This window comes from Garra rufa, chromosome 17, assembly GCF_049309525.1.
Source record: "Garra rufa chromosome 17, GarRuf1.0, whole genome shotgun sequence".
Lineage (NCBI taxonomy): Eukaryota > Metazoa > Chordata > Actinopteri > Cypriniformes > Cyprinidae > Garra > Garra rufa.
The window spans coordinates 32,848,163-32,867,379 of record NC_133377.1 but is presented as its reverse complement, the minus strand read 5'-3'; the positions used below and the strand labels follow the sequence as shown (position 1 = coordinate 32,867,379).

General features: G+C 37.0%; 1 protein-coding gene across 1 annotated transcript in view; it reads right to left on the bottom strand.

Moving 5' to 3' along the window:
• Window positions 1-889: 889 nt before the first annotated feature.
• The window catches only part of chrna11 (cholinergic receptor, nicotinic, alpha 11), a 38,574-nt gene continuing 20,246 nt past the window's right edge, over window positions 890-19,217 (bottom strand). Inside the window, exons 8-11 of the mRNA XM_073821856.1 lie at window positions 17,011-17,205; window positions 12,735-12,821; window positions 11,097-11,206; window positions 890-5,746 (exon numbers count right to left, since the gene is read on the bottom strand). Of these exons, the coding sequence (XP_073677957.1) occupies window positions 4,961-5,746; window positions 11,097-11,206; window positions 12,735-12,821; window positions 17,011-17,205 (1,178 nt within the window). The 3' untranslated portion in view covers window positions 890-4,960. The remainder of the gene's footprint in view (window positions 5,747-11,096; window positions 11,207-12,734; window positions 12,822-17,010; window positions 17,206-19,217) is intronic.

Here is a 19,217-nt window from a genome sequence, read left to right as displayed (position 1 = left end):
GATGTCCTTTATTGGTCTTTAAAATCTCAAAAGCCAATTATAAATATTGGAAGAGCCAGGACCTTTTTTAATAGAACTCTGATTGTAATTGTCTGAAAGAAGAAAGTCATATACACCGAGGAAATCATTGGATAATTTTCATTTTTGGCTGAACTTACATTCAATACATCTTTCCATATAACATCTAGCCAATTTCTCTTGAAAACATCCTGTTTTAACCTGAAATTTGTCATGGTACAAAAGTAAAAAGCATTGTTAATGTATTTTCCATCTTAATCGGCCTTGATTTGTAGAATTTGAATATAATTACATCATGATCTAATAATCTCTTATTGGATTACTGTTCATTGAAGTTTATAACATTTTGTTTGTAGTGTTTTGGCAGTTCAGGCAGTTTTGGGGGCGGCGTATGCGATGCGCGAGTGCTTTTGCCTCGTAAATCCACCTAAGCGCTGAGACGCTGCCCTCTCTCTCCCCGCCATTAACTTTCCACCCTCCCTCGCTCCATCCCTCCTTCGTGAACGAGCGATCAATTAAAACCCTGTCCAGCCGGCACCACACGTCAGCATTTCCCCATCTCTGTCTGTTTAGAGATCTAGATTTCCTATTTGTCTGCTCCAGTAGCTCACGATACGATATAGTACACACTGCGCCATATCATGTCAAAAATAAACTCAATATTGCATATTAACATATTGCATTACAAAAAGATATAGTATGTATTTTCAATCTCTGACATTTGCGTTTGGTCTCTTTAGACAATGTGCTTCTTTAAGTATTTAATTGCAGGGAATATAATTTTCCTTATTTAAGCTACGGCCAGCCATGAAATGACGAAGCACAGACTGCATATTAGAAAAGAATACTTTATTCAAAGATGGGAAATGGTTTGTGTCTGCATCTGAGAGAGAGAGAGAAAGAGAGGGAGAGAAATTTGAAAGTAATTTGCTTGGTCCCCCATTAAGACGAAATGGCTGGCATTTCATAAGAGCACAGCGAGCAGCAGCAATCTTTTGGCAGCGTGTACCTTTTTGGACGGACTTTAATTAATACCGTAACAACCACTAATTGCTATAATGACACTAGCAATAAAGTAGTACTAGCAGTAAGACCCAGAAAACAGGTTGTAAGGATTACATATGTGCTGTCACCAGAAAAAAAATCATAAAAAGTTACCTGAAAGATGTACCCCAGAGGCAGATTTGGAAGAGTACACAGTCCATTCAGTGCAAAACCACAATATGCTTCAGTCATTTCTCTGAAGATCGTCCCTGTGAATTGTTCATCTCCAACTCTGTTTCTGCTTTTCTTTAAATTGCCAGGTCAAGTCAAATAACAAGACAGCAGGACAACAAAATAGCTTTGTTTTCCATCAAACTCAACTATAGCCACTCAACCTTCAAAGAAACAGTCTAGGTTGTTTACAACTTGAGCAGAGTAATTTCTATGCCACTAGCATCAACAAAGCCAACTGCAAAAACAGGTTTCCCTGAACACGTACCTCAGCTTCCACTGCTTTCCAATGAACGAACAGGAGTGATCGTAAGAGTCAATATGGCGAATAGACTTCTGCCTCACAGTTAAGTTTTTAGAGGCATCTCCTGTTTGATTGCTCATGAATATGGACCTGTGAATCTGAACAATACATATAGTTTGCATGATTTTAGCAGAAGTACAGTTCATGGTACAAGATAAAACACAACACTGACTAACAATTTAGGAGATTGTGGCTTTTACCTATTTAGCTGTACTTGCATGACTGGAAATAGCTGATGTGTGTTACCAAAATGGCCTGATTTTAAATATATGCTGAGCCGCTCAAATAGCAAGACTTAAAGGGATAGTTCACCCCAAAAAAATCTGTCATTAATTACTCACCCTCATGTAATTTCAAATCCGTAAGACCTTTGTTCGTCTTCAGAACACAAAGTATTCTCGTAGCTTCATAAAATTATGGTTGAACCACTGATGTCACATGGACTATTTTGTCAATGTTCTTGGTACTTTTCTGGACCTTGAATGTGGTAGGACCCTTGCTGTCTATGGAGGGTCAGAAAGCTCTCAGATTTCATCAAAATACTTTAACTTGTGTCCTGAAGATGAACGAAGGTCTTACGGGTTTAGAATGACATGAGGGTGAGTAATTAATGACAGAATTTTTAATGGTATGGATTTAGGTTGACTACTTGTTTGCCTGTTTGGAAACACTAATCATCATTTTCATTTGGTGTCGCAGAAATTGCACCCAGCTTTAAAGTTGTAAATAAATGTTATTGACAAACCAACTAAAATGGTAATATTCTGCTTAATGTTCATTGGTTATACAGTGGCCTCCAAACGTGTGAAAACATTAAGGGGCCATTCACACAGAGTGTTTTTGTGTTTAAAAAGAGATGCACACAAAAGACGAGATGCAAGTGCAGAAGTGAAACACATCCCACATTCTAGTGCATCTTTACATAGAAAACTATAGACAAAATCACACTCTGTGTGAATAGCCCCTATGGTTCAAAGTGGGGTTTTAGACAATGTCAGCACAAATCCTTCTCAAATAATTTCATAGCATGGAAGCATTACAGTAACTTATATAATAAATAAAAGTGATTTTCTTTTTGAATTACTTAATGTAAATAAATACTTAACAGAATCTATGTTTGTTTTCAAGGATTATTGGGTTAGCACACCTTTAGATGACGTAGGTGAACGCGGCGAAGAACGAAGCGCAGAGAAGACCGGTCAAAATACCGGTCAAAAATTGGAAGTAAAAAACAAAGATTTAAGATACAATAATATCTCAGTATGAATGTCACAATATGATATTTATTGCAAAATAAAAATAAAAAAAACAAGAAATTTTTTTTTTTACATTTTAAAGTTCAATTATTCTATGTAATGCACTTTGAGAGTTCAAAATTAAGAGCTCCAACCCATGATATTTTGAATTGGGACTGCAGTAACATTACCCATTTAGCTGTCAGCAATTCATAAGCTTTTATTTTGACAGAAAACTCCAGCTTTAGTGAAAACAGGCAACAAAAATGCATCTCACTACAAATCTAGTGAAATGCTGTAATCGTCTGCCGTGAAAATAAAGCATAACTAGTGGCCGTTACGCTCCCAAACATGCGCTAAATTCACAGCACATGCAATATACGAGTTCACTGCATTCACTGTGAACTGAGCCGTTCTGAGGCATGGAAAACTAAGTTTTAAATAAGGATATTTGACTTGTACAAAGGTTTTTATTAACCCTCCTGGGCCACTTTTTATAATGGATGGATGCACTTTATTTTGCTTCAAAAACTTAAAGAAGAAAGTCATATACACCTGGGATGGCTTGAGGATGAGTAAATCATGAGGTAATTTTCATTTTTGGGTGAACTATCCCTTTAAGGTTAATTGACTGATTAACAGACCAATCAGAAAGCAGGTTACAACAGTGCAAGTATGTGCTGGAGACATTAATATTTTATTTACTAAAAGGTTTGTGTAGTCTCTTATCAATGCAAAGTCATCACAAAAGGATAAGGATTTATGCTGATACTGTGCAAATCCCCACCCTACCCAAGGTGTTTCCAAACATTTGTAGGACACTGTATGTGTAAGTGGGAAAAAAACAGCAAGAAAGAGAGATTTCTCTCAAATACTTGTGTTTTTTACACAAGTGACAGCAGAGAATCAGGGCACAGTTAGCGTAGCCGAGGCTCTGCTCCTACTTAGATATTCATAAGATGATCTCTGCTGTTTGAGAACACCTCACACTGTCTGTCATTTCACAGACATGATGGGAGAGCATAAGGGAGATATAAGATTCTATCCATGTCTCCACTGTCTTTGTGCCATTTCTCCAGTATGTCTCTGGGGATTATTACTCTTTCTTCCCACACTCTCTCCCACTTCCCTTCCGCAGTATGTTTTTCTCTCCTCATCTGTTTTGTGACGGATGCACTCACTGTTTGGCTTTTTTGGGGCATGATGCGCTATTTCTCTCAAGCTGCGAAGCCATTCTTCCTCTTGCCAGTAAATGTTGCTGAGTCTCACTTACCCCCGACCGCCTTCTCTGTCTGTTTCTGTCCATCCCTCTCTAATTCCCCCTATCACTCTTTCATTTTCTTATCCACTTGTCTGAACCACTTCTTCAGGCCATCCTTCTCTCTTTTTGCGCTGACTGTGTCTCTTTCTCTAATACACTCTGTCTCATTTTGTCTTTCATTACCCTTGTTCTGCTCTTGCCTCGTCTTCTTGTGAGGCCCTAATCCCTCCATCGGTCTACATCTCTGTCCACGACAGGGGGGTATTCCATCTTTCACTTCTTCTGTATATCTCCATTATCTGAACCCTCCAGCAGTTCTCCAACTCTCCTATCTGTCCTTGAAACAAGTGCCTTTTTCATTTTTTTGAGACGAGTTTTTGATCTGGCCATTCACCTCACGTCTGCCACTATTATCAATATTTCTCTCCGTCTCTTCTGCTATTCCCTCCCTCTCTCCTCGCCTACCCGTAGATGAACGTTAACAAAATAGATTTTGACATCTTAGAGAAGTTTTGCACTGTGCTAGATGTGAGATGTACAATGTCACACGAGTTTAAGTAACACGACTGGCCATTCCTCAGAGGTTCACGTCGGGTTATGAGACGTTTGACACAGTTGAAAGGTCAATAATCAGTGTTTTCACTTTTTTATGTTTAGTTTTTCTTTCATTCCATAGCTGAACATTTTACCATATAGCGAACCAACCCCTTCGTCATTTACAAACACCTTGCGGTGAAGGTCTTTAGCTTTCCACGAACATCATAGTTCATTTCGAGATGTCTGAGCGGGGCCGTTCACAAGCATTCTCGATCCAGACTTCAAGATTCTGCATTATTCCAAACAAAGTCTTGGAAAAAAAAATTCACTGTTTTAGGGAGATGAATATTTCCCATTTACGGCCAAACCCGTTCTCTTCCAACAAAGCAATCAGATGAAGTCCTTGGAAACTGCCTCCACGAAATTAGGTGCTGACATAAGAATGGAGATGGTGCAGATGATGTTGAAAACGCTGAAGGCCACCAGACAAAGTCGGTCGATTACGGCTGCAGCAAACTTCCACTGTTCGGACACGCTGTCATTCTCATCCTGTCCGCGGAACCTATCGGCAACGTATCGCACCTCTTCCAAAATAGCCTGAAGCTGTGGATCTCCTCCGCCGCTGGTCCCTGAGCAAGAACAGCCTCCGCCACCGCCGGACACTGTACTCGGACAACCCGTGGCCTCCAGATTGGGAGTGGGGGGTGGCGGAGGGCTGCAGAACTGTGAGGGCAGGTGAGGTGGCGGACTGGAGCCTACCCCCGGAGGTGAAACCACTGCAGGACGTGGGCCGCCTGACATGCTGTTTCTTTGCATGGACTCGGCGAGCAAGGATGGTGGCGACGCTTCGTCGAGACTGGAGAACCCGATGTAGAGCAGGTTGCCGTTGTTGTTGGCACTGTTGGTCTGGTTGTGGAGATGGTGGGTGTGGCCAGCAGCGGCGGCGGCTTGAAGGAGGCTTTGGGGATGAAGGGGGTGTAACGTAGAGGACGTGTGGTGGTGGTGGTGAAGGTCTGCAGAGGCGGAACCGGGTGCGTTTGGGAGACTGCCACTCTGGGAACCTGAAGAGCAACGTCTTAAATGAGGGGCACAAGGAGGGCGTTCAGGGTCTTCACTCTCACCAGGACGCTTCATGCGCAAAAACCAGGCCACCCACTGGAGCAAGACTAGCTGAACCTAAGAGAAGGATAATGAGGAGGGAAAAATGTAAGACAATAGGCAATTGTAGTGTAGAAACATTTTAGATCATTTTTTTTAAATTTGTTTGTTGATATGATTGGATATGACTGGTTACGATCGTCTGTGATTGGTTCATGTGATAAATTCCGCCTCTTGTGTTCTTACATGTTCCGCATTTGCAAATTAGTCTGAATGAACGATATAATGGTGTTAATAGGACGACTAGTTGGGGAAAAAAGTAAGTAAACTTGGACATAATTGAAGATTAGGGCAAATTTAACTTATTTCGGGAAACATGCAAGTATCTTCTGTAGCTTCTGAAGGGCAGTACTAAATGAAAAAATATGATATTTAGGCAAAATAAGAAAAATGTAGACATCTTCATTCTGGTCAAAAGTTTTCACCCCCGGCTCTCAATGCATTGTTTTTCCTTCTGGAGCATCAGTGAGCGTTTGAACTTTTTGTAATAGTTGCATATGAGTCCCTCAGTGGTCCTCAGTGTAAAAAGATAGATCTTAAAATCATACAGTCTTTGCTGGAAAGGGTTCAAATTCACAAAAATGCTGAAAAACCTAAGAATTTGTTGGACCTGAAAGATTTTTCTGAAGAACAGCAGGCAGTTTAACTGTTCAGGACAAACAAGGGACTCATGGACAACATTACTAAACAAAAAACAGCTGTGGATCACTCAAGTAACAATACAGTATTAGGAATCAAGTGTATGTAAACTTTTGAACCGGGTCATTTTTATAAATTCAATTAATATTTTCTCTTGTGGACTATATGTAAATGTTTTTTATGTGAAATATCTTATTCAGGTCAGTACTAAATAACATGGATTTTGTATGATCCCTCTTATTTTGGTAAAATTATTAACATTTTGCAGATTCTGCAAGGTGTATGTAAACTTTTGACTTCAACTGTATATTGTGGATACTGTAAGGATAATTTATTCAAAAATGAATTAATAAAACTGTGTAATTGTAGATATTTGGAGATACCGTACTTTTCCTTCAAGTTAAGAATATTATCTTTGTATAAATCATCCTTATTCCCCTACGGTACCAACTTTTAAAACTGAATCAAATCTTACCAATATCCTGTTTACTGAGGAATAACATGAATAAAAGTAAAATCCAAAGCGCATGCTGATAATTTTATGTATTTATGTAAGAGAAAGCATGCATTTCACAGCAGCCGTTTAAATTATATACTCCACATGCTCCACACGTACAGTCTAAACAAAAGGTTGCACAGCACTGTCTGAACAACAAATAAAGCTAAAAAATCCAAGCTGTTCTTTTCCAGTTACTAGCTAGCATCTGCTGAATCAAGAGGGGAAAAGTTGTAGAAGGAAAGAAGTTGTAAAACAGCAACATATGTGACCCTGGACCACAAAACATCATAACATAAGGTTAAATTTAACAAAACTGAGATGTATGTATAACTGAGATAACTGAGATATAATATGAAAGCTCAGTAAATAAGCTTTCTATTGATGTATGGTTTGTTAGGATAGGACAATATTTGGCCGAGATACATCTATTTGACAATCTGGAATCTGAGGGTGCAAAAAAATCTAAATCCTGAGAAAATCACCTTTAAAGTTGTCCAAATTAGGTTCTTAACAATGCATATTACTAATCAAAAATTATATTTTTATACATTTACAGTAGGAATTTTACAAAAAATCTTAACTTAATTTTCCAATGATTTTTGGCATAAAAGAAAAATCAATAATTTTGACCCATGCAATGTATTTTTGGCTATTGCTACAAACATACCCCAGCGACTTAAGACTGGTTTTGTGGTCTAGGGTCACATATGACAGCAAGGACTATGACGCAGAGAGAGATAAAGAGGTGACAAGCTAGAATTATTCAGTTGCTCTGCCGAGTCCTGGCCAAGGAGAGGCATAAAGCATGGCAAAATGTACGACTAGTGGGTTTGGCACTGCTTTCATCTGCAGAAAAACTGCAGTTTAAGCAACTAGGTTTCTTTTTGGCATCTTCACACATTTTGGTGTATTAAAAGATCACTCAATGCAAGCCAATGCATGTCTGGCTATCATAAACAAAAGCAGTGCCACTAGCGCAATATCAAAAACTTTGCATATTATATATAATGAAAGAACAGGCATTACTAAGACACTAGTCTAGACAGACCTGATTTTTTTTCTCTCTCTTATAAAAACAGGTCCAGATGCCCTTGGGGTTTTGACCAGCATCACAACACCTTCTATCCCTTATCAGTATCCACCTTTTAGCATCTTCTTGTGACTGTATCTGTTTTTAGCTCTTTTGATCGTAAGATAACCACCATTGCTGTTATGTAAGCATTTCTTTTTTTCCTCAGTTGTTCAGAGAATGAGTTTTCTTTTTCAGCTCCTTTGAGCCCTGGCTCTGGCGGACATCTTCAATAACTACACATGTCATGCTTTGGGTGTGAATGTTGCTAAAAGCTGATCCCAGGGTAGGATTCTAGGACGTTGTGCTCAGGCAAGCATGTCGCTATTATCATTGCTCATACTTTGAGTTAGAGAGTAAAAAACCTTTAAACTTCAGTATTAATCCTCTAATTGTGCAGACGAGATGCACTATTACTTTTCTAAGCAATGAGGCACACAATTTTTGTGAAGCAGCACAACTCTTTTCTGTGGAAGCCCATTTCCAACACTAAATAAAAAATAAAAAGGTAATTCTTTTTTCCTCACAATTCTGTCTTTTTTCTTGTTTAAATTTGTAAGTTTTAAATAATAAAAAAACTTTTTCAAAACTTTTTTGTGATATAAACTCGCAATTCAGAGTTTTTCTCATAATTTTAAGATATAAACTCGCAATTGTGAGTTATAAAGTCATAGTTTATCTTGCAATTATCTATTCTGAGAACATAGTCTTTTATCCCTCAAAATTAGACTATAACTCGCAATTTGTGAGTTTGTATCACAATTGAGAAAAAGAATTGTGTGAAAAAATTTATAATTGCAAGATACAAACTCATATTTGCAAGAAAAGAGTCAATTGCGAGTTATCTCAATGCTAACTTTTTTTTCTCACAATTGTGAGTTTATAACACGCAATTCTGATTTTATAACTTAAAACTGCAAGTTTAAATTGCGCAACTGAGGAAAAGTCAGAATTGCAAGTTATCACTTAATGCTGACTTTATTTCTCGCAATTGAGAAAAATCGTGCAACTGACAAAAACTGCGAGTTTATATCGTTTGACTGAGAAAAAAGTCAGAATTGCGAGTTTATATCTCTCAATTTCTAAGGAAGTCAGAATTGCAAGATACAAACTCGCATGTGCGAGAAAAAAAAAGTTCTCAATTCTGACTTTCTTGCAATTGCAAGCTTTTAAAGGTGCCATAGATTGGAAAACTGTTTACCTTAGCATGATTGAATAATAACAGTTCAGTACATGAACATGACATACCATGAGTCTCAAACACCACCATTTCCTCCTCCTTATATAATTCTGGTGTTTGCAAAAGACCACCGAAAAATAGGTCCATTCCAACATGACACCGACTATTACGCAATAGTCCCGATCATTAATAGTTATGCCCCCAACATCTGCAGAGCCCAATCATCGGTAACGTCAGTACATCAGTAAAATAAGGCAAGCTACTGAAGGGACATGGTTAGCTTAATGCTAGCGGTAGCCTGTTACATTGCAGTACAGATGTACATACTGTTACATTGCAGTTAGATTTCACTTACCACATAAATGGAGAGAGATGACTACGCTGATAATGACGAATGATTAACAGATCCTGAGCATCACTAAAGCATCCAAACTTGTGTGGTAAGTCCTTGTAGTATAACGTTACACAGAGCACATGCAATTACTATAGTGAGAGTAAAATGTCGGGGATTCAAAACGGCAGATTCAACAAACCACATATTAAAAGCAGCTAGAGCTCCGTAAATAAATATTTCCTCCATGTGCGAGCTATTGAGATGAGCAGCTCTGTGAAACAGCCAATCAGAGCAGAGCTCACATTAATATTCACTAACCTTCCAAATAAGGCAATAACAGACCATTTCATTCTAGGGACAAATTCTAGCGTTGTAAATTGACCTGTAAAACCGTTTTTGCCCTTTCCTATGCCATATACCTTCTATGTAGATATCAGAGAACAATTAAAAATACTATTTCAATGCATTCTATGGCACCTTTAATCACACAACTGAGGAAAAAGTCATAATTGAGATAATACCACACAACTGAGAAAGAAGTCACATTTCTGACAAAAACTCACAATTGTGAGTTTATATCTCCCAACTCTTGACTTTCTAACTCGCAACTGCAAGTTTATATCACAAAATTCTGAGAAAAAAAGTCTGATTTGTGAGATTATATCACACAACTGAGAAAAAAGTCAGAATTGCGAGATACACTCATATGTGCGAGAAAAAAAACTGACTTTATTTTTCACAATTGTTAGTTTATCTCACAATTCTGACTTTATAACTTGCAGTTGCGAGTTTATATAATGCAATTGAGAAAAAAAGTTAGAACGGTGAGTTTAAATCACACAATTCTAACTTTCCAACTCACAATTGAGTTTATATTGCACAACCGAGAAAAAAAAGTCAAAAAGTCAAAGTAATTTATATCTCGAAATTTAGACTTTATAACTCACAATTGCGAATATAATGCAATTCTAAGAAAAATAGTCTGAATTGTAAGATAAAAGGTCGCAATAACCTTTAAAAAAATTCAGTGGCAGAAACGGGCTTCCATAGTTTTCAACATTAAAAAAAAAAATTATGTGACACTGAAAATAAGAATAATAGATCTGATGAATTCAGCTTTTCTATCACACGAATAAATTACGTTTTAAAATATATATCATGTTATGGTTCATTAATCAAATAAACAGCCTTGGCGGGCATAAAAGAGATTTCTCAAAAACATTTACAAAAATCTAACTAACCCCAAACTTTTGAACAGTAACATATAATTCTGAAGAAGCACGTAAAAACCTAGTTGTGATGCTGAATTGATGTTAGTCCCATTGAGTAAATACACCTGTCAGCTTTCTCTTGTTGTTGCATTTGGCTTGAATGGGGTTCGATCAGCGGGACCGGGGCACATCAGCTGAGCTGCTAATTGGCTTGCAGAATGCTCAAATACGGTCATTCATCAGCGCCGACAGATCGCAGATCCATATCCATCTGCATCCTATTTACTCATTTAGTCCCCTTCTGTTGGCTTTATCTCTATTATCATTGAATAAGTAAATTACTGCTTTCAATCCAACTGACATGAGAGGCATTGTTGCTTGCATTTGTGGATTCACGGCATTGATTGTGTATGTATTTGTGTGTGAACAGACGTACCCATTTGGGCATGGTTCCTCCGTTGGGGTCATGATGGTGATATTGGAGCACAACCACTGTCGCAATAACTGACATTCCAACAATGATCATTATACTGGCAAAATACTGTCCTGAGAGAGAAACAGAGAGAAAGGAAGAGAATATGGCATGCATAAACCTTTCATTTAGTACTCTCTTAGCAGAATAGCCTTTTATCATCCAGTCATACTAGTAAAAACCAGGGCAAATGTAACAAAAAAGGGCATTGATTATAAAAGGGTGATGCAGGGAAGAAAGGCAGAATGAGGAACAGATGAGTGAACCATAAAAACTCAATCATAAAGGAGAGAGGGAAGCAGACAGGAGAGACAAAGCGCTGTGGGTGAACACTCTTCCAGCAAACGCATTTCTGCAGATTACATCTTTGCGGCTTCTGAGGGCCTATAAACCAGAGAGAATGTGGGGCGGATCATCTCTATGTCTAGGTCTGTTTCATTTTTATTTTTCTCCTGCTTCTTCTCTCTCTCCTGACCTGCTCATCATTTCCAGTTAGCGGTCTTTTACGATTCATGTAGCAAATTACCATAAGAAGCCAAGCGTATGGCTGCCAAGACCAGGGCTTTTTGGCCGTGATACAGAATGGTGATCAATTTATTCTTCAGTGGTGCAATGTGTGCATCTGAGCACACGTAAAATATACATCCTTGTACACCAAATTTACATATCATTAACAAGAAAATATTAAGGTTCAAAGGCTTGAATGAAGAATAATATATTCAAGGAGCCCTGTGCTGAAGTACTAAAACATACTGTATGAAACACACCATAGAAATAGTTCATCCAAAAATGAAAATTTGCTAAAAATGTACTCGCCCTCAGGCAATCCAAGAAGTAAATGAGCTTGTTTCATAATCTTAACAGATTTGAAGAAATTTAGCATTATGCCACTTGCTCATCAACGGATCCCCTGCAGTGAATGGGTGCCGTCAGAATGAGAGTCCAAACAGCTGATTAAAAACATCACAATAATTCACAATTCACACAAATCCAGTCCATCAATTAATGTCTTGTAAAGTGAAAAGATGTGTTTGTAAGAAACAAATCCATCATTAAGACTTTTTAACTTTAAACCGTTGCTTCTGGTTAAAATACAATAATATTTCCCCCAAGTAAAAAAAAGTCCACTAACATATTTGTTTAAAACTCTTCGCTTGTAAATGGTGCTTGGGCATATTTCTCTCCTGATTCAGACAATATGATTTTTTACTGGAGAATATTATGGCTAGAGGACTTGCATTTTAGCTAAAAGCAATGTTTTTAAGTTACAAAAAGTCTTATTGATGGATTTTTTCTCCTATAAACAATCAACTTTTCACTTCACAAGATGGTATTTGATGGACTGAAGTCATGTGGATTACTTACAGGTTATTGTGATGTTTTAATCAGCTGTTTGGACTCTCATTCTGATGGCACCCATTCACTGCAAAGGATCTATTGGCTGATAAGTTTCTCCAAATCTCCAAATTCTGAGGAAGAAACCAACTCATCTATATCTTGGATGGTCTAAGGATGACTTTTTGCAGTAAACTGTCAGTTTTGGATGAACAATTCCTTTAAAATATGTTAAAATATGCACAAAGACAGACATGCATGCTTTACCTATTAGCGGGATGGAGTCTGAGGTTGCTGGCATGATTTCTGCCACCAATAACATGAAGACTGTTAATGAGAGTAGCACGGTAATACCTGTGAATAGGTATAAAACAAAAAGAAATGGACTGCATGAAACATACATGTAATTGCATAAATTATATAACAAGATATTAGATGTTTACTGATCAAGTAAACTCTTTTGTTGCATCAATCATTCATACTAGTATATGAAACCATCATGAACTGTACTCACAAAGTTGTCTTCTTTTATTGATTATTTTACATTAATTAGAAGCAAGAAATGTTTCAGTTCAAGGCCTTCATGTCTAGAAAACTTTTAATGGTAGTGTGTGTATAAACATGTATTTATATTTGTATTTATAAGCATTAAATCTCCAACCCTGCAGTGTACATATCAGCATCTGCCATTGAAAAACCAATAGCAGACGAGCGCTAAAATAAATGCGTAGTTATACAGCATCGCTAGTTATGTGCGACACTGGCACTACATAAGATGCCCAAACACAGCTTCTTATTGGATCTAACTCATCTTGACAGAATTTGATTGGATCTGATTGGACGGCAGTGCAGGGCTTGATGGAGTGATACATAAAGTGAATTACATCAGGCCATTTCTCTTCCTCAACCGCTCTTTAGTTCAGTTCAAGTCATCTTGCTCCCTCTCCGGCTGCTATCCATCTCTCCCTCCTCTCTCCCCACACACACACAATCCATCCATCTCTATCTGCTGTTTAAATCTGCTTCCGCTCTCCCACTCAGCCTCCTTTTCATCTTACATATGTTATTTTGCTTAGATTTATAAGTGCTATCTTGGCATAATGAACACTCAATAAAATTATTGTCACAAATACTCCGCCAAATGAGACTAAGTGAATTCATCAACTGGATTCATTAAAAAAAAAAACATTCTTGTCCTAACATCAGGGCTACCATTAAAATTTAAAATGATTTAATTTTGTGATATGCTGATTAATTTAACACAATTATTGGACCTTTTACTGTTTGTATTACAGCCTGTGGATTAGTGGTGGGGATTTTTCAGTAACTGTCAGTAGGTGGCAACAAGTGATTTATGAGTCACTGAATTGTTAACCAAACCGGTTCATTCAGAAACACTTAATTGATTCCATAATGAAACAAGATACTCTCATTAACTTACTTGATTAATTTAAAAGAGTTCACTTTCAGAACAAAAATGTGCAGATAATGTACTCACCCCCTTGTCATCCAAGATGTTCATGTCTTTCTTTCTTCAGTCGTAAAGAAATTGTTTTCTGAAGAAAACATTTCAGGATTTCTTTCCATATAGTCCATTATATGGAGAGTCCAGAAATGTTTTCCTAAAAAAAAAAAAAAAACATAATTTCCTTATGACTGAAGAAAGAAAGGCATGAACATCGTGGATGACAAGGGGGTGAGTACATTATCCGTAAATTTTTGTTTTGAAAGTGAACTACTCCTTTAAGAACACCGCTTCATTTAGAAACAAAGTTAGCACTTAAAAAAAAACAACAACTGATAAGTATTGGTACTTTTTACAGTGACTGACTGCCTTAATAAGTGAGTGACTAACTTATCCAATTCATTTAGAAACTAAATTAGGACCGTTTAAAAAAAATCTGCCAGAGAAATTGGAGTATAAAATTTAAAATTCAAGAAAAAATACAAAAAAAAAAACCTCATTAATAAATAAATACGGAAAATTCTTTCAAACGAATACAGTACCTTTTGCCAAATTTTGATGGTAAAACACCTATAAAAATTACTTAAAATTAATACAGTACATTACAGTATACAGTACTTTTTTTTTCTTTTTTTTTTTTACAGAGAGTGAGTCTTTGAGTCATTTACTCTTCCAATTTGTTCAAAAACACTGATTCATTTAGTAAAATTAGCACTTAAAAAAAAATCTGCCAGGAAAATAGGAGTGCAAAATTAAAAAGTTGGGTAAAAAATAATAATAAATGAATTTTTTTTTTTTGCAGCGAGTGACTGCCCTAGTGAGTGAGTCTTTAAGGCTCCGTCCACATGAAGCCGGTGCGTTCCCTATCCGATCATTTTTTTTCCTCGTTCTAAAAAAAAATTCCGTAAACACGAAACCACTGAAAACGGTGTAGTATATATGCCAGACCAGTGTGGGGTGCTGTAATTCTGCCATAGAGATACGCTATACACGGAGAAGAAGAATTTGAGCATGCGCATAACCTTGCGCACTGTATACGAACTAAGAGGAAGACGACGAAGATGCGAACATTATCGCTTGTTGCTCATAACAGTTGCATAGAAGCAATAGATTTTGCTGTAATAAAGCTAGTAGGCTTAGTAGCAACACGAACACAATCATGTAGTCCGCCAATATTGTTGTTGCTGTTACGTGTGACGCAGCCGACACGTGATGTGATGACATCATCGTTTCACAAAATATACGTATAGGCTGTACACACGAAACCGCGAGGGTGTCGTTTTCAGATTTATCCACTTTGGGACCCGGTTTCAAAAAATAGCGGATTCAGTCTCCTAAAACGCCGGATCCGTGTGGATGAAACGCCAATACGATAAAAAAATTATACGTATACAGCGAAATGCGTCTCCGTGTGGACAGGCCCTAAGTCATTCACTCATCAGATTCAGGTTTTTTTTTTACAGTGAATAAATCTGATAACTCAATACTCACTCATTAAGGCAGCCACTCAAAGAAAAAAAATAGTGTAAACACTTAAAAAAAAAAAGTGTAAAACACCTATAAAAAAATATGGAAAATTCCTTAAAATTAATACAGTACATTGTGCCATACTTTTATTTTAAAAAATAAATATAGAAAATTTCAGAAAATACACATATGGAAAATAAAGACTCGCTCTGTAAAAATATGGGGCGATGTACTCATTAATTTATCTGATTCATTCAAAAAATGCTGATTCATTTAGAAACAAAATTAGCACTGTTAAAAAAAAAAGTACTGGTAATTTTCTGCCAGGAAAATGTGTGCAAAAATGCAACACAAAATTCAAAATACAGGTAAAATTACAAAAAAAGAATGAATAAATAAAGAAAATTGCTTTAAATTAATATAGCACATTGTGCCATATTTTTACTTTTTTTTTTTTTTTTTACATTAAGTGACTGCCTTAATGAGTGAGCTGTTGAATCATTCACTCATTCGGTTCGTTCAAACACACCAATTCATTTCGGAACAAAACAGCTGATTGTTAGGAAATATTTTTGTTGGAAAAGCAAAAATTGTAAATAACTGCCAATTTTCTAAAATGTAAAGTACTCAGAATTCTTGTTTATTTAACTGATTTATCAGTCTGAGCTAGATGAGGTTATAGTTTCTTAATGGGATAGTCCACCAAAAAATAAAAACTATCATTATTTATTCACCCTCATGTCATTTGTGTATATATAATGGTTACCAACATTCTCCAAAATGTCTTCCTTTATGTTCCACAGAAGAAAGTCATACAGGTTTGGATTGACATGAAGTTGACTAAATGACGACAGGTGGATTATTCCTTTAATATATGCTAAAACTAATTTCTGATACTACATCTATCAAAGATGTGTCAATATTGCATTCAGTGTTCCTGGAAAGTGCAACGCATTCTTTCCCTTTCACTCTTACACACATTGACTCATCACTGCTTTAATTACATCAATAGATTAATTGCCCATATGAGTGTAGAGCAAAGCATTTCCCTTCACTGTGCTTGCAGTGATGCACACTCTTGAACTGAGGAAACTGCCTCTTTTCCATTCTAAGCTTCTGTCTTCTTGTGTCTCCTCTACTTATATACTGTGAATACCATTCAGTTCATGCCTCTTTACATTTCCTGACAGACATTGAAAATTCTTTCCATTTAGTCCCTGGTGACTGTTTTTGCTCCTCTTTGAACTGTCTGCATCTTTTGATGGCAAAGGTCTCCTGACAGAGAGTGGATAAAAGCCCTTGATGTAAACCCACAGTTCATTCGACATGACACAATCAGGAGCTATCTGTGAAATGAGCACCCACACATTTCCTTTTGCATGTCCCTGCTCTCTGTTTTGTGTCTAGACCTTGGCACAGCTTTGGAGTTGTTTTTTCTGCTGCACTGAAATTGAGATATGCAAAAATATACAACATCTTTCGTCCAAATCAATCATGTTTAGTTATAAAACGTGCATAATCTAAAAAAGAGGATCTTTAAATTTGATGCCATCTCCCTGCTTCAATAAGCTGTCAATATATTTCTCTTTCTCTGTCTTTCATGCATAATACCTAGTGAAATCTTTTCTCCAGAGTCGGCAGGCAGTAGGAAGATAAGCAAGGTCATGGATGAAAGGAGGACGCAGGGAATGAGAAGGTTCAAGGCGTAGTACAGCGTCCGTCTGCGGATGGTCACCACAAACGTCACATCTGGATAGGGTTCCTTACAGCAGTCATAGTACAGCTCGTTTCTTGTGCCCGGCACACCTGATTTAACACAGCATGTGAGGAGAATAATGAGTATATAATGAAGGAGGGACAAAAAAAAGTGCGTGCTTGTTTTTTTATGGATTGGTCTCATGTTCAAAGAGATGCTGTTGTCCTCAAGAGCAGCCTCCACCTTTGATCTTCTAGAAAAAATAACATCCTAATCAGCAGATGCTACCCACAAGCAAGTTCTTCTCTGCGACTGAGCATCATCCTTTTGTCTGAATATCATCAGAGATCCCCAAAGTTGTTTCATATTATTCTCGGTAGCCTTTCAAAAACGTAAAAGGAAAGAAGGAAACCAAAACTAAAGTGGAAGTGAAAAACATACTAGAAGAATAGACCTTTTATGTCCTATGGAAAAGAAAATGTTTAGAGCAATATGATGAAACACATTGAAACAATTTTCACATTTAGGGGAATTATTCCTTAGGTTAGGTTCATGAGGAAACTCCAGGAGTTTCACAAGTTGATGAAAAGCTAGTAATTGATTAATTAGGGCTGCATGATAGTCGCAGTATGATCCATTGTATTCAGCATCTCAGAGCAGCTTGGCTTACAGTAAATGCTGCAAACTGCATTTCTGCTTGTGCTGTGAGTTTAACTTTTTACACATTTGCATCATTTTTGTGGACAGAAGCTTACAGCATTTTAGCAGTATTCCACCAAAATAAAATTAAATATTTAAAGCTTGAGGGTTTGAATGTTTGAAAGTCAAGAACTTGAGACATAAATATCACTGTAACTTGTAGTGTAAATTAATATAATTATTAAATAAAAATGTCCTGATAATTTTTCACACTCCTACATCATCCAAGACGTTAACACCTGTCTTCAGTCAGAAAGAAATTAAGGTTTTAGAGGAAAACATTCCAGCATTTTTCTCCATATAGTGGACTTCAATGGAAATTCCAAATTGCAGTTTCAATGCAGCTTCAAACTAGGGGCACACAATCCCAGCCAAGGAATAAGGGTCTAATGTAAAGTAAAAATGCTGTGTTCAGCCTATTTATTGTTATTTTTAATATTTTTATCCAGGTGCTGGGTAGTTTTTCTGTAACTCTGACAACTGCTTGGTCATTTTTTACTGTCAATACAAAAGATGAACTCCTTCACAGTGTAACCCAATCTTGGTACGTCTTGCCAAACTGGTTAAAACTGGTTACATTTGTCAGCGGCCATTTTGTGTTCTGTCCTGAGAGAAAACTGACTGATGGAAACTTCCTGAATTAAACTGAGGTTTGCATTACATTGTATTTCTTTTAAATTATTACTATATAAATAGAAAACTGTCAGTAGTGTCACATTTGTTACTTTTGTGTTTAAATGTATGTCGCAGATATATAGCAATCACCCAGCAATCACCGGATCTACACTAAAAGCAAATGGCGCCATCATGAAAGTTCAACTTCCCACCAACCAAATGTGCAACCAGGGCTACACGACATCACTGTTATATGTAACGAAGTTACTGTGTGCTCCACTGACAACAATATAAGCTCTATTGATCTAGCACGCCATTGTTGCAGCTGTGGTCGTGCTATGCGTTTGACAGGCTGGAACTTGTCGGAGAGACAAGATGGCACAAGGTAGAGCTGTTTCAAACATGAATAAGATAAGTCATGAATACAAGTCATTTAATAAACTGGAACAGCCTACTTATAGCAGTTTTCTTTCTACAGATTCACATTGGCTGCTCTTGCTGCTCCTGTCACCTCCTAAAACCTTAACTGAATGTTTTTGAAGATTTTATGATTGTAAATGACTGCCTTGACATTGAATTTAAAACATTGTATATGAACTGTTCTTGTCCTATATATATAAAACAGATTTTAGAGTGCATTTTTATTGTTTAAAATAAAAAACATTTGCTGGAATGTTTTTTGACCTAGTGCTGGGTTAACATATAAAACCCAGCATGTGTCCTGTCAAATATTTACTCAACGCTGGGTTGCCAAATAACCTTGAAATGGTTGTTTTTAACACAGCATTTTTTTTAGAGTGTAACAATC